Below are 16629 nucleotides of genomic sequence, written 5' to 3'. Positions count from 1 at the left end.
TGCCTTCATTCTGTATTTTTCAGTTTTACTCCAAAGCAATGCTGACCTTAGAAATCGTGAGGAAGACAGAGCAGTTACTATTATAAAAATTTAGAAAGCGACTCAGTATGTTTCTTCTGACTTACTGTTTGTGGATTAGAGAATAAACTGTATTAATGTCTTTCTGCTTTAAAATCAATTAACACGACACCTAACAGAAGAAAACTAACTCTTGTGAGACGTTTGGGAAAGATAAAAACCGGTTATATTTAAAGACCCTTAAAGAAAATGTTCTAACTTAAAAAGGATTGGTCAGAGTGTTGACTTGAACCTCTTTTATTGTTCAGGCCCCTAAATTCCCCGTCAAAGCTGCTGATTAAAGTTCTACCCACCGGCCAGGTCTCTACAATTATCCCATTGTGACGGGGCTCTGCAGTGGGCGCCCTGCTATGGCCAGCCATCAAGTCATTAGAGAACCGTGAGGGGTGATGAAGGCGGCTATTTTAATTCCCTTTTCAGCCCTTCTCAGGAGTGGCTCCTTTAGTTCATAGAGCTGTGGGTACTCGCTTTCAAACTAACAAGCAATGTTATAAATGGAGGTTGCATTATCATGATTGCAGACAATCTAAGGCACTTGACAGCCGAGGATTCTAGGTCCTCAGTATGTGCCGTGTTGTATTCATCAGCTAAAAACACATAGATGGTGCAAACAATAAAGGGGGGGGGGGAGAAGCAGTGAGCAGGCTGGAAAGGGGGCAGGGAACACAGTCAGAGAACAGAGACCCAAATGCACAATAGAGACGGGAGGAAAGCCCCGGGCAGGTTGACAGAGAAAACATGTTTACCTGTTTTCTTGCTGCTCCAGGGCATAGTGCTCTAACTCCGTGCCGGGGAGGGGCTGGACAGGGGGCGGGGGCAGCGGCACGTTGGCCCAGGTCGATCCATTGTTTTTCTGCGGTTTAGAAGAGTTTTTGTTTTTCTTCTTTTTTCCACCTTTCCCACCTGAAAGTAATCGTGCATTTTTTCAGACATACCGAATATCAGAAGAAACAGAAGTGCATCAGGTGGGGAGATGTATTAATGTTTTCAAAACACCCCAATCGGTATGTTATAGTTGTTAAAAGCTAGAAACAATTAATATTATCAGAAAAAACATGTTTATAAATCACTCAAAAATGATATTCTTTCCCAACGCATTAACTACAGAGCTGAATTAACCAGAAAACATGGCCGCCGTAGGAAAAGAGCATGTATGGATTTATTCACGTCTGCTGCCTCCACGTTCTCATTGTTAGACGAAATAATGGGCCATAACCAATTCTTTCAAATGTCAGATTTTAGTACACTTCTAATGCTCTTTTCCATAATCTCTCTCAGTGAAAAATGCAGTGTCTAAAGATACAGGCTAAAGTTTCCCATTAGAATTTATTCAATTTAATTAATCCAAGAGAATAACCCTTTTTTTCCCCCCTCAAAAGTAACTGATAAAAATCAATCAACGTTATCGGATAAGTTGTACATCTTTTCCATTAATATGTTGTACAGAATATTTTTTTTAACTCCTGAACGACACAATTATTTTTCCATATAGTGAAAGCAGTCACCAGATATTTTAAGTGTAACATTTGCTAAGATTCCAAAAGGTCTGGGAAACGAATGGCGATACAATGACCAGTTTCAGTACTCCGGCCCGACGACTGAACTCTGGCACAAAACATGAGCAGGAAGTAGCACGGCAGCGTGTAGACCGTGTTGAGGACCGCAGGACTTTAACAACGTGTAAAATAAAACTTATCACTGGTATCTTGCCAAAATTTCAGTCTTCCGAAACGAAGTACCTCAAGTTTCTTCCTCAATGGACCACAAGTGGATGCAAGAAGGGATACTTCTTGAACAGAATGACAAAGGGTGATGATTAAAGGGAACCTAAGGGTCTTCTGTCACTCCCGCTACCATCTGTAGCTATGCTTCCAAAAAAAAAAAAAAAAGTATCGAGCTTGAATTTCATCTTTCTGAAACTAAAAGCTGGAAGAATCAAACATTTGTATCAGGGTTATCTAGCAATAGAAATATCGCGAGACGTCTACTTCAACATCTTTCTTCCAGTTACGACTCAGCATGAGCTAATTCAGAAGAGTATGTAATTTAATAATTACTTCAATATTTGAGTGCCAGAAAGTGATGCAACTGTTCAACTGGACATAGACATCACTGCTTATTAAAGAATAATAACTATGTACTAGGCACATACATAAACATAGGTAAGAGAGCATCCCCACAAACATAGTGCTTTTCACCTTCCCTTTCACTTTATTTTGGCAGAATGAGAGCTGTGCAGAGCAAGGAAAGCAGGTATCTTTGGCTTCAAAGGTAAGAGCTTGGTCTCCGGGTTTGAAGACTAGTATCTCAATTACTTGATAACTTACTCAGGAGATACCGCCTCAATGTCCACACATGTAAAACAGATAAACAGTTATTCCATTTTTAGGCTTTTTTGAGGATTTCAAGAGATAAGGCAGATAAAAGGCTCAGAGTGTAGAGAAGGGCCAATGAACGCCAACCATCACTACTTTTCCCCACTGCCTCTATCGCAGAGCTAAACTGCGACTATCCCCATTTTCACATTCTTTGCTACACCCAACTCTTCCGACTCCAAAAAGTATTCCAGAAAAAGCCTGATTCTCAGAAGAAGAATTGTGTTTGAATTCACGTCTCTAATGTTTTTGTTTAATTAGATGAGACCATCTTTTGTTTCCTCATAACCCACCCAAATCGTAAACAGGGACTATATATATTTTTTTCTCTGTAGTATCAGAACTGTATTCCAAGAATTCAAAGAGGAATAGGTTGGGCTTTCTCCCTCCCTATGCTTTCTCTCATAGCTTTCTCTCTCGTCGTGCTTCCTTTATTCCTTCTATTTATATGTGTACATAATTTTTTACACTTTTCATAGCGCTTATAGAAATGTTACATGCTCGCCACCAGAACTGAGTGACACAAGCAAGTTCTTATATCTTCATTTTATAAATGAGGAAGTGGAGATGCTTTCTCGGTGTTATGTGGCCCATATTCACATAATAATAAAAAAAGTTTAAATGAAGCATCTTTTGCGAAAATGACTATTTCTGAATCTCTGAACCCAACTCTGTTGAAGTCTTTACCTAAGGTCAAAAAGTCACCATCAACTCTCCAAACTACAGACATAGAAATGTACTGTGGAAACAGAGCTGATTCATTGAGGGGAGTTGTAATGGCTTTCCACTGAATGTCCACATTCTTTACTTAGGGAGAAATTTCTGTTTTCTTGTTGTAAACAGTCTTGGTAAGAGCATCTATCAACATGCTTTGTTTTTTTGTGTGTGTTCTTTTTTTGTTTTTATATATAGCAACAAGCTAAGACGCATGGGTTCTTAACATTGTGCTGAGTATATGACATAAGTTAAGGAACTTAAATTCTTTATCTGAGACCTAAACTTTGAGCTAAGCAAGCCACTGTTTGCTACTGTTAACTGCACACAAAGATCTTCAAGTGTTTAAAAAGTAAGAACTGCCTGCATTACATTCTAGGAGAATAAATTTCGATGGCTTGAAAACATATTTAACCCATCTCTCTTCAATGCAAAGTGTAAATATTTAGATTTTCATTCATTTGTTCTAAACAAATGACCACTATGTAAAGAAAATTATGAAATCAGCTCATTTCAAATTAAACTTATAGACTATTGTTTAAAATACTGCAGCATAAAATGATTTAGTTGTTGATGCTGATATTGCGCTATATACACGTGCACACACACATATATATAAAATTATGATGCAGATGCTACTTTGAAAGATCTGAGTTTTCTTTTATATTTTAATGGTAAGATTGTTAACAGAAGTGCTTGTAACTTACGTATTGAATAAATTATTGAAGTGTTTCAAAGAGGGTGAGAAATTTACTAAAAAATTCTGAAATGTCCAATTTTCTTTATTACTGTAATTACTTTAAATTGGTTTCATTACTGAGCACAAATTAAGAAAATCTTATGATGTGATATGATTAGATATCTGTGAAGTAGTTTGATCCTAAATTTGAGCCTTAGAAAACGTACTCATGATTATAAGAATAAAACAAACTCTATAATATTCAACTCAATTGAACTGAACTAAAAAAAGGATAATCAATTCATTTACATCTCCTAAAGAATGCTTTCTATCACTAATTTAAGTGATTTTGTATTCAAATGTAGATGAGGTAGTTAATATAATGCATAGATATGTATAAATGTCACTCAGGAGATTAATGGATTCTAAAAAAAAAGTAAACACTATTGTGAATCCTGTTCTGCTTACAATTACTCAAAAGATAATATCTAAAACTCAGTGACAATCAACGTTTACAGAATATCTTATGAAGGTTTCAAAGAAGGTCTTACGTATTCCATGGTTTATAGCATGTAGATATTTTTATGTGTAGATTGCTTGAGACTCTACATACCTTGAATGAAATAAGCCTAGAATAAATTACTTTTTAATTATTCAGGGCAATTGTGAGGCTCATTTTAAATAAATGACAGTATAAATGACATATAAGGTTATTTTAAAAAGTCATCTATTTTATTAAGCCAGTTTAAATTCATAACAGGTGTTTAAAATTTTCTGGATTCTATAATGTATCTAATTCTACCAATGAGTAGTAAGAGCAAATAGCCCATTTTAGAGGGGAAAAAAAGAGCATTAACATTTGCAGATGGAAAGGATTCTATCTCTTGAGGAAAAGTCATTTAGTAAATGTTACCTTAATGATGCAAAAGAATTAACTCTTTATAGTCTTGAAGCCTGGTAGTCATGAAACATATAATACACTATAATCCTTTACTAAGAACCTGTAGTTTTTTTTAAAAAAAAACTTTATAAAAACAAATGGGATATCATTAATATGAATAATTAAGCAAATAAGGTCATGGAATTAATTAGAAATGTGTAGATAAAGTCATCAGTCATACAATGTACATGTTACATGTTATGGTTGAAAGTTAGAGAGTGTCTACTACGACCTCCACATTTTTGAGGTGAGGATCTTTGGACCAGGAGGATATCACTGATATTTATCATGATAGATACATATTTCTATACAGTAAAATGTATTTTTCTCCACATATGCTATATAATGCCAAATTATAGCTGTTAGTTTGGCTGATATATCTCAAAATATATAAATATTAAAATTTATAGCATAAAAATTATCAATAAAAAAGACTGTATTTTGGAGGAAAATTAAACGTGAAGAATAATGTCCCATATTAATATTCTTCTTTAGTATGGTGTCAGCACCTTACTTTAAATAATATAATGTAGTAGATAATAAATTATATTACATGATATTTGATAAAGATTGTCCAAAAATTGGGAGACACAACACTGAAATCCTAATATAACAAACTCTCCAAAATTATTTGCATTTTAGTTGAATTTATTTTTTAGGGTCCATACCATGTTGACTTTCCTGTATGATCTCTTTATTGTCAAGTTCTGTTGACCCTTAAGTAGGGTTCAAGGCAGTTTAAATGCAACTGCTCTTTAATGAATAGTATTTAGTAAAATGGCATTATTTTTCAGTAAATACATCCTTTTATTTAGTACATTAAAACTGAAGTACATTAAGGCTGACAGCAATTTTTATCCCCACATGCAAACATGACTCATTAGGATAAACTGTCATTGTCATTTGAAAGATAAATGTCTGATAGTGAGTTGTGATTCAGTATTTCTTTATGGTTGTTAGGAATACAGGTCATATGCTGATGACAAACAAATATTTCTCCTTACTGTGATGAGACCAACCTGAGAGACTGCCACTCCTCTCTGAGCTGTTGTGAGAGCTGGTGGTGCTGAAATCCTGTGACTGGTTGTGTGGCATTCTATTAGACAATCCCTCAGCCAATCGGTAGTCAGGGATGTAAAGTAAGGCTAAGGGTTAAAGGGCAGAGGTCATAGTGGCATCATGTGATTAGTTCACAGCACAAGCCCATGCAGAACATGCAGTTAGCAACTCAGAAGCAGATGTTGGAGGACAGTGGAGGAATGTTTTGTCTATCCTGCCTAATGGAAATTGAGATGGATTACCGATCACTCTATTGGAAAAGAGCTAAAAGGATGAAACCGATCGGTGTTGGTGTTTGGTAGTGGCAACGGTGGTGGCGGGGTGGTGGTGGTGGTAGGAATTGTGCAAGGTATCGAATACATGCTGACATATGCTTTTAGTTTAGATAGTGAACCTGGTAATGAGTCACTCAACCTAGAACAACAAACACTCATTTCTACCTCATGCACGAATGAGATGAAAATGGATCCTTCGGAACTCCAGAGCCCGACTCACCATTGTTACCTTTGTTCTGATCAGGTAGAGAATAACCAAAGCCCATCAGATCCGTTTTTTGTTGAATGGAGCTTTTCCACTGCGGATCGGGCAGATCGACGGCCAGTTCGTGGATGCTGTTGGAATGCAAGATCTGCGTGGTGGCATACGGGGTCGCCTGCGTGATCTGGCTGGAGCTGTTGTAGGTGGTTTTGGCCGTGAAGTCAATGCTGCTATAAATGGCTCCGTCGGAGAGCATTGTTGCTGTTTTATCCCCTTGGCCTGGGACCGGCGGCAGCACATCTGTGGCGAACAGAGGAAAATGAAATAATTTAATGATGCACAGGAAGCCCAACACTATGAGGATGGAAGATGAAAAATATACGTGTCAGCCCGCACGTCCGCAGTTCAGCTGAGATGGGTTTCAGGAGCCGATGAAGGGTAGATGATGTACAACCTTCTCCGAGCCTCAGCCTGGGTGACAGGCAGGCCTCTGCTCGCCCTTCACGTCCCACTGCTCACCACACCCCTTCCCCCGCGTTCTTCAACTACGAATGAGAAGTTGGGGCTATTTCACTACCAAACAGGGCTTTCAGTGGTTCATGCTGTTTTAGAACTAATAAAATTGTTATCTTTTTTTCTTTTTCAGAAGCAATAATCAGCGCGAAAATACAAATTTATGAAGACATCTTTTTCCACTTTATCCCAAAAGACAGAAAATGGAACTGCTGAATAGATGTAAAAAAAATCCCCAAATTATACTATCAAACTATGAGGTACATTTTTCTGAAGTTTCAATTTGCTGTTATCTGATTTGATCTCAGAGCTCCAGAAATGGAATGTAACTTATGGCAGCAAAAAAAAATTTTTTTTCTTGCATAACAAAGGAAAATTTTCATGAATAAGTCATTTTCACAATATAGCAGGATTTAACTACAGAAAAAGCAATTTGAGTAATCAGAGTTTAATTTATACTACCTACTCTTAAAAGTGGAGAATTATAGTTTCAAGTTTTAATACAGCAAGAGTAAAATGAAACTTTAGAAATACCATTAAGTATCAACCAGTCCACTTATCATTTATTATTTCTCTGTGTTAAATTATCTGTATATGATGCTTTAGAATTCAGACCTGTCATCTTTCTACTGAGCTCTATTTTTTTTCAGAAGATGCTGAAATCTTAAAAATATTACTAAATGATACTATTTTTAATCATGTGGAGTTAAAAGAGAATCTAATTACAATATGTTTCTTAATCTGTATTCTAAAAAGCCACACTTCATAGAATTTTTAGGTCCTCAACCAACTTGATTTCTTCACTATAGAAAATTTTCAACTAGTTATAATTTTGTAACATTAAGTAATAAACCAAAGTATCTTAAAACCAAAACCAATTTTATCATCACAAGGGGGAAGTTTAAGTAAGAACTTAATCAAAATACCTTAAAACTTTTAGATTTAATGGCAGCCGTCAGTACTTGAAATAAGAATCCTTGTACAAATATTTGTTTTTGCTTTTCACAAAAGCTAAAACTCATCTTCTTTACAACAGCAACAATACATTTATAATACATTTTGTACACTGTATGATTTAGGTTTTTCTGAACGTTTTTAAAGTCTGAAATTCTAACTTGTTTTACAATTAAGTGAATATGCACTTTATTGAATAAATATTTCAAATGCATATCAATGAGATTGTTCAATATATCCAAATTTATAATATTTCACTAAGGTGCACAAGCAAGTAAAATCATTTTTTAATTTCATAATTGTACAACTCCTTTCTTACCCTTCCTGTTTTTAGCTAGAAACTAATTTGAATAATTAATGATGAGTAAGCATATTTCATTTGCAAGTGTCACTATCATTTTAATTCTCGACAGTGTTAATATTTCATAACATATTAAAATATTGGAAACAAGGCCTTCACTCTGGGGAAGTTTTCGGAGTTTCTGACACTTCCACAATGACTTTCCCTGGTAAATATTAACTCTCAAGGGACCCAAGATCCTACTACCCTGAACTTGAGGTCCAGCAAAGCTTTTAGATTTAAACTGTGAGCCACTTCAACAACAAGCTTTTAAAGTGGTGATGTGTGCAGACATTTAAAAATGGGAAAAGGAAACCACCTAAGAATTGAATCCTACATGACACTGCTCTGCAACAGCTAAAGCGAGGGTTCCAAAATAGCCTCTCCATCTGCTGGGTCAGTGTAGTCGGCCTCCACGTCTAAGTGCTTCCGTCTTGTTTTTCTGAGCTGCATCTCCTTCTCACTGTTATTTCATCACTCTTACATTTTCAAAAAATAAAGTCAATTGTACCCCAACACTGAATTAGTGGTGGCTTATGCATAAAGATCTGGATGTGGGGGAGCATCGTCTAAGGTCAGATCCTTTGAAATCTGGGCCAGCCTTCCTCCGGACAGCCTGGACCCAAATAGGCGCTGCCATCTTTAGGCAGGGCCAGCCTGGACCCAAATAGGCACTGCCATCTTTAGGCAGGACCAGCATGGACCCGAATAGGCGCTGCCATCTTTAGGCAGGACCAGCCTGGACCCGAATAGGCGCTGCCATCCTTAGGCAGGACCAGCATGGACCCGAATAGGCGCTGCCATCTTTAGGCAGGACCAGCCTGGACCCGAATAGGCGCTGCCATCTTTAGGCAGGACTCCCATCGTCCATGTCGCGCAGTTCAACCTTCCCATCCGTAATGCTGTAGGGTAGCTGGCTGGCACTTCTTAACATGTGAGTTTGAAACCCATGAATTACAGAGACCCTTCGAGCTGGTTGGAATCACTCATGAATCATTCTGAGGGTTTTCAGTATCTTCATTAAACACGCACTTATTTTTCTGTCCTTCTATAATTATTCATACATCTCCTTCACTGCATTATAAGTTACTTGAGGACAGAAACATAGATGGTTTATGTCTATAATTCCGTATTTCTTCACCTAATACTTAGTAGAAAGCACTCATCAAATGGTTAAATTTTTTTTATAGTCTGTATTGCCAATATGCAGATTTTTTGACAATTAAAAACTTTATAATGCAAAATACCATTTATATTACATTTTTTTTCCTTTCCAGGTGAAAAGAGAGGCCAGAGAGATAGACTCCTGCATGCACCCTGACTAGGATTCACCCAGCAACCCCATCTGGGACCAATGCTCTGCCCATCTGTGGCCATGTTCTCAACCAAGCTATTTTTAGCACCTGAGGTAGAGGCTTCATAGAGCCATCCTCAGCACCTGGAGTCAATGTGCTCAAATTAATCAAGCCATGGTTACAGGAAGGAAAGAGAGAGAGAGAGAGAGAGAGAGGGAAAGGGGGGGACAAGAGGTGGAGAAGCAGACAGTCACTTCTTCTGTGTGCCTTGACTAGGAATTGAACCTGGGACATTGATACGCCAGGCAGATGCTCTAAACTGAGCCAACCAAGCAGGGCCTATATTATATGTATTTAAACATGTATTGATGTTCTATTTTTAAAGGGAAAATGTCAATTTACACTATTGTTCTTCTTAGCAAACATGGTTGTATTACAAGCGTACGTGTAAACTGTGCCTTCAGAAGTGCAGAGCAATGTAGATTAAAAATAAAAATAAAACAAAAAGTACTGTAGCTTTAGAATATGGAAGATGTGCATTCTACACCCAGGTCCTGAGTTAATCATCTTAAAAATGTTACTTTCTTGACCTTTTAAATTGAAATATGACTATCTATGTCAAACATTTATTGTGTGAAGGAAATTTAAAAAGTAGGAAAACTCCTAGCATCATTTCTGATACATAGAAAAAGTTTAAAATTCCTACCACACTGAAAACCCTGCAAAACTTAGTCTTGGCCTTGATGTTCATTTGTGAAATACTTCATGTTAAGGAAATGAGGTGGCAATAGAAAAAAAAATCTACAAACAAACCCTTTGCCTAAATTAGACTGAGAAATTTTAGATGTTAGTGTAGCCTTCTAGAAATTAAAAAAGAATTATTTTCATCCATCGTTAAGTATTTATTCCTTGATATAAAAATAGAATGGTGTGTTATTCCAAAACAACCACAAAAAGTAAAAGAGGCAGATATTCTTAGACTGAATAAAATCCTTGGGGTCAGAATTTCTTTTGACACAACCAGTCGGGGGGGGGTCAAAGGGGAGTATCTCCTCTTCCTGGTGAGGAAGTACTCAGGAATAGAACCTATCCCTGGGAGAATGACAACCTGTAGTTCCAGAACTCAGAGTTCGGTCACCGAGGGACCGCAGCCACGTTCAGAGGCTCTGGGCATGCGGGAATCCTAAACGGCATGGACTGAATTGTAGAGGATAAGCTAGAGTTTGAGAAGTCTTACAACTTACTTCCTGTTCTCTCATTTACTCCAGTGAAGCATATTGACCACGAAATATAAGTCAAGTTTTGTGCTGAACCCATATATACAGTCATCCATTTAATCCTCATTATACACTTAAGAGTTAGGGATGGTTATTTTCTGCATTTTATTTGGAGAATGGAAGGGAGCTTACCTTCTTGTAGTTGGTATAGAAAGAATGCATACTTGACAAAACCTAGTAACTTTATTATTTGAAAGAATGTTTTAATTAATTTCAAACTGGTATTAGTATTCCATCTGAAAGAATAAAGGCCGGTATCCATTATTTGTCTAAGTCAACATCTTGGGACACTCAGACAGGTGAAATCCACCACTGAGGCTTCTAATAGACTCAGAATAGTTGAACCCTGCCCTGGGTCTCCAGCAGGAATTCTACCTAGAAGTATAGAAATCCTCCAGTGGATTCATTCAGACTTTCTTAGATTACAGCACTAATTTCCCTATTAATCGCCTGAATTTTTCACTCTAACTCTACTCTCCACACAGCAACAGACTGGATGACTTAAAGTAGTACTTGGATCCTGCTTTCTTTTCTTTAAAATTTATGAATGACTTCTGATCACTCTTTGTGGAAAGTTTAAAGTCTCTGTCTGGCTTAGAAGGCACTCTGGTTATCTGCCCCTCTGTGTTTTTAAAACCTCTGCTGTCTTACACTTTATACTCCAGTCATTAGAAAATATATTCATTTCTCAAATAGGTCAAGATCTCTCTTATGTCTATACCTTAAGTTATGAAAGATAATAAACCACACACTTTTCTTTTCTTTCTTTCTTTTCTTTTTTTTTTTTTTTTTTTTTGGTATTTTTCTGAAGTGAGAAGGGGGAGGCAGAGAGACAGATTCCTACATGTGCCCAACTGAGATTCACCTGGCATGTCCACCAGGGAGTGATGCTCTGCCTATCCAGGCCATTGCTCTGTTGCAATTGGAGCTATTCTAGCACCTGAGGTGGAGGACATGGAGCCATCCTCAGTGCCCAGGCCAACTTTGCTCCAGTGGAGCCTTGGCTGTGGGAGGGGAAGAGAGAGACAGAGAGGAAGGAGAGGGGGAGGGGTGGAGAAGCAGATGGGCACTTCTCCTGTGTGCCCTGGCCGGGAATCTAACCTGGAACTTCCATATGCAGGGCCAATGTCTATCACTGAGCCAACTGGTCAGGGCCTTTTTTCACACTTTGACTAATTCCTAGCTCTCTTTCTGATATCAGTAAGTAGCATTCCATTCACAGAACTGCCTTGTTGCCAACACACAGGTCTTTCAGGTGGGGTATCAGCAAGACAGCTCAAGTCCATGTGCTCTCTGCACAATATTCTGCCAGTGGAAAACTCACCTAGATATGCCAAGCCCAAAACTGGGACAGGAGACTTCCCTAACCACATTTTTCACTAAACCCTTCACTTTCCTATTGACTGGATGGAAAGAGGAGGAAGAAGTGGTAATTATGCCTAGTAGATCCAATTCTGTCTCCTTATAGAGATCTGTAGAAAGGACCTTGACACCAAGTTTTGAACACTTCAGCATGTCAGCTACTTACCAACATTTTGTCTTTTATTTAGGGTACCAGTGCTCAATTGTAGGTCTACAGAAAAGTTCTCTCTCAACATGTTACATTTAAGTGTATACTCATTAAGTGCATATTTATTATATATATAAAATACCAAGATAAAAACCATCTCTATTTGTATTGCTATTTTTATTGTCTGCCATAATACCAGGTACATAGGACATGCTTAATTAATATATGTTTAATGAGTCAGGGAAGTGAAATGACTCAACCAAAATTATACACCCCATTTAGTAGCATACTTCCTAATTTTAGTAAATTTGTACTAATAATCTTAAAAGCAAAACGTATTATGAATATTTATCTTCTTGGTTAGTAATGACATCCTTAAAAGCTTAGTTCTACTCAAGGTAATATAGCACAATGGTTACATAAAATATTTAGCAAATGTCCTGTGCTATTAGTTCAGGTGCTTCGCTAATTTTAATTATGAAAAACACTCTTTAGCATATCTTTAAAAAAAATGTCTAGGAAAGCCAAGTAAACAAATAACATATAGCAAAATTAAAAAAACAAAAACGTTAGTTTACCTCCACGTCCAAAATTCCCAATCTCATTGGGACCGCTGTTGCTATTGTTCACGGGCAAGCTTGTGGCTGGCCAGGAATCAGCAAGCCACGGATAATTTGGGTCCCCAGTATTCAGAAGACCTGGACGGCTAAAACAGAAATTAAAAAGAAATCAACCCATGGAGCTCAGTGAGAGACTTGGACACCGGTCTCATGCACCAAATTGAATTTAAGACTTTAAGATTTTAATTCACTTCAAATTAAAATGGGTAGGCTCTCTAGAATTAGAGAACTTCAGCAGCTCATTAGGTTGTGTATAGATTTACCCTGTCAGTGGGAGCAGAAGGGTCCTGCTGGGGATTCTCCTGACATCAACTGAATTCAATTATCTGTCCTGAAACTGGTGGGAATCAGTAACATAGCAGGATCCCGAAACAAGGTTTGATGATAAATTGGCACCCTCACGGGAACAATTGCTCAGAGTGACTGCTCAGTGTCAGCCATTTCCAGGACTTTGGGCAATTGCTTCTTTGATTCTTACAGCCCCCATATTTATCTGTCTCCTGTAGGCTGTATCCACCGTTACCAGCCCAAGTGTTGGATTTGGGGCAAAGAACTTGAGGAAAAGTAATGAACAGTATTTATGCTGTTCCGGCAATAGCACATTTCTGGCCCTGTAAACTGCAAAATATTCAGGTAGATTACAGTATTTTTTAAGGTAATAAAAGGTCCACTGCGATCTCATCCAGCATGTGTAGTCTACAAAGAAAACTTTCTTTGCATCGTAGTTAATAAAGAATTCACATTTTTAATATTAAAGATGGGGATTCTAATTCCTTTATAGATTATTAAATTATTTACAAAGAAATAGCAACATTCATCATCAGTGTACTTTTTGGAGGGAGAGACCATTTCTGGTATAATCTTTAAGAGAAACCTGAGTTTCTATGGAAACGCAATAACAAGAGCCAACTGCTTTCTTGCTACATCCACTAGTTCTCATTAGACCTAATCTCTTTTTCCTAAAATATTGATTCAATGGGAGATTGGAAGTTATTACCCAGAGCCTAATTACAATCTCCATATTGGCAAAGGGAAAAAGATGAGGATATATGGGTTTGTTATTATCTTTGATCAATTTCAATTGAGCATCCAAAGTTGTGGAATCCAGTCCTATCAATCTATAGCCTATTCATCATCCATGAATCATTTACTTTGTGATCGATTATGTGTAATTGTTCACTCACAGCAATTTAGTGAGAGCCAATAAGGAGTATTAAACAACAGTAACTTCATTTGCTAATGTCTAATTAATGCAATAAACACCCTACTAACAAATGAACACATTCCCTGTGATATTTACTACTAATTTCTTCAGGGGCATCTGGGGGATATGAAACATCTGGACTTGATTCCTCTAAAATGCACAACAGATAGATCATTAAACCTGCGGTAAGCCATTTAATTCCTCATAGAATTCTCAGATGTATAAGTGATCGTTTATTACAATAAAGCCTCCTACTATAAAGTTTCCCAGTACTATTACAAATATTAATAATAAAAATTAAAATCTCCTTAGCATACCTTCCATTGCTCATTAGTCCTCCATCTCCTCTTTGAAATGTAACTGTAAAATAAATAAATAAATAAATAAAGGACATACATACACACATAGTCAATATTAATTACGATTAATAACAACTACATATTGGTCCTTAGCTTAGAGCTGAGGCCTCTGGGAGTGTTAGCAAAATATAATTAACTTAAATGTACAGAGAGTAAAAAGAAATTATTTGGCCCAGGGCAAAGTCATCACCTGCTTCGACTTTAATAAGACATTTTTAAATTCTTTAAGCCAGATGTATGGGTAAGTGAAAGGGGTAATTTGTATTTGGATGACATATGTTGCTAATGTTACAATCGGTGTATATATAGTGGTACTGGAAAATTGACAAGTAATAATGGGGAATTATAAAATCATGACTTTAAATCTTAATATGTGGGTATCTTAATTAGAAGGACAATGCAAAATGTACATAATAGAAATTGAAATGAGATAATTCAAATGAGTAATATCATCCTTCCAATGACATATGTAAAATAGGTACTGATGGAGGATGTATTTCTCACTATCACAGATTCTTTTAAGGGCAAATATAAGCACTGTGAGTTGAGCGGCTATATTTAAAATAGATGAAGACTATATTTAATAGAGAATAATATACTCAATGCTTGGTTTCATCATCTAACTGTCAGGAAAATGAAATTTTCAAATAATGAATACTGAATGTATTCCCGTTGTATGTAATGATTACAAAACTCAAGTTCTTTATAAAACCATAGAAATTATTAGCAACACCAACAAACATGCACTTGAGCACAACTGGAAAATTCACTCTCTCCAGTCACCAGCTTCCATTTCACAAAACTAAGGGGATGCAAGCGGGTTTCAAAGGTTAGTCAAAGAATATAAATATCAGTTCAGGCCCATTATCTCTTGTCTAAAACCTTTGCAGCTAAATATAATTGAAATTCAAACTATTTCAGATCTGAGAAAAGTACTATGGTGCATTCAACAGAGAAGGTCTAGGCAGCTAATTTTAGTCAACATTATTTAACATTTTTTCTGGGAAATGTGAATATTTATGGTAAGTGGGATAAAGTCTAAACATAATTTCACATTAGTTTGGATCAAATGACTTAACTGGAAAATCATGCAAAAAAATTTTGGTGTATAGAAATTTATGGACTGCAAACTTGTAATTATGACCAAAGTTACTTTGAATCAGGTAAACCAATCACTGGGAATAAAGGGGAAAAACAAAAAACAATTCTGATGTGAGAACCCAATATATTCTATTTCAGCAAGATATTATTTTTTACTGTGTTTTTTAAAATACTTAGTGAGTAAAGATAAAAATAAATGAAAATTTATAAAGTGATTCATATCTTAGGTAAAATAAAGACCAAAGTATATGCATAGTAAATACTTTTTAATTTAAATAATCTCTCCATAATTTATCTGTTCTTCTGGTTTCTACTATCAAATAGGATCACTCTACAAATTTTGTGAATTTCCAAAAACAGTTCCCTGGTCCTTTCCCTAAGATTTTCTAATCACGTGTATCTAATGACATCATAAGGTGAGATGGTCATATTTCCACAGGTCTATTGAAACCCTCATGAAGTAGTAACTCATGAGGCAGTACTTTCATGACCACTGCTGGCACCTGAAGTGTACTGACTTCCTAATATTTGAAGTAACATCTCAAATGCATTATAAAGCAACCCTGATACCCTCTTTGCATCTGCCTGGGGTGGGCTATGGATACAGCTCCTCCTTAAAAATCAAGGAGTACTGATCGCTACCTCTGCTTTCTGATGGCTCACGTATGTGCTGGTATGTGCTGGTCATCAGGAATAGGCAGTGTGTCCACTGCACATTGGGTCCCTTAAATTACAGCATTTAATAACAAAAAAAGAATTAATCTAAAACAACCAATGAAAAAAATTAAGCATGGGAGGTATTAAATAAAGGGCTGATTAGGGAAATAAAACCCAACAATATGTGAAAACAGTACAGCTAATTAGCTTTTCATCTGATGTGACTTTCTAGTTATATAGTTTTTAATGGACTATCAAGTGATTGTTTTACTCTGCTGAAAGAGAGTTAAGATCATGCTGTGAATATCATTGTGAATATGCAAATAAGCAAGCGCTGATGGGTTACACCTTAAAATGTGCTGTTAAGAGATATGTAGGGAGAAGATAAGTATTTCTCCTTCATTTAGCAGAGGCACAGAATTGAGCTGCACTCAAATTTGTACATAGTAACCAATGATAAATTCTTCATAAGATGTA

General features: G+C 36.6%; 1 protein-coding gene across 20 annotated transcripts in view; it reads right to left on the bottom strand.

Annotated features, from left to right (window-relative positions):
* ROBO2 (roundabout guidance receptor 2) overlaps positions 1 to 16629 on the bottom strand; it is a 1433919-nt gene that overhangs the window by 42901 nt on the left and 1374389 nt on the right. For 9 of the 20 annotated variants that reach the window (XM_066241946.1, XM_066241947.1, XM_066241955.1 and 6 more), the window contains 5 exons: positions 14353 to 14395; positions 12790 to 12917; positions 6341 to 6622; positions 5806 to 5931; positions 825 to 981 (listed from right to left, as the gene is read on the bottom strand). In XM_066241946.1, coding sequence (XP_066098043.1) covers positions 825 to 981; positions 5806 to 5931; positions 6341 to 6622; positions 12790 to 12917; positions 14353 to 14395 — 736 coding nt within the window. The remainder of the gene's footprint in view (positions 1 to 824; positions 982 to 5805; positions 5932 to 6340; positions 6623 to 12789; positions 12918 to 14352; positions 14396 to 16629) is intronic. The other 11 variants (XM_066241951.1, XM_066241958.1, XM_066241956.1 and 8 more) reach the window with 3 other exon arrangements.

Source organism: Saccopteryx bilineata, chromosome 8 (assembly GCF_036850765.1).
Source record: "Saccopteryx bilineata isolate mSacBil1 chromosome 8, mSacBil1_pri_phased_curated, whole genome shotgun sequence".
Lineage (NCBI taxonomy): Eukaryota > Metazoa > Chordata > Mammalia > Chiroptera > Emballonuridae > Saccopteryx > Saccopteryx bilineata.
The sequence above is the reverse complement of the archived record's forward strand: the minus strand, read 5'-3'. Positions and strand labels throughout refer to the sequence as shown.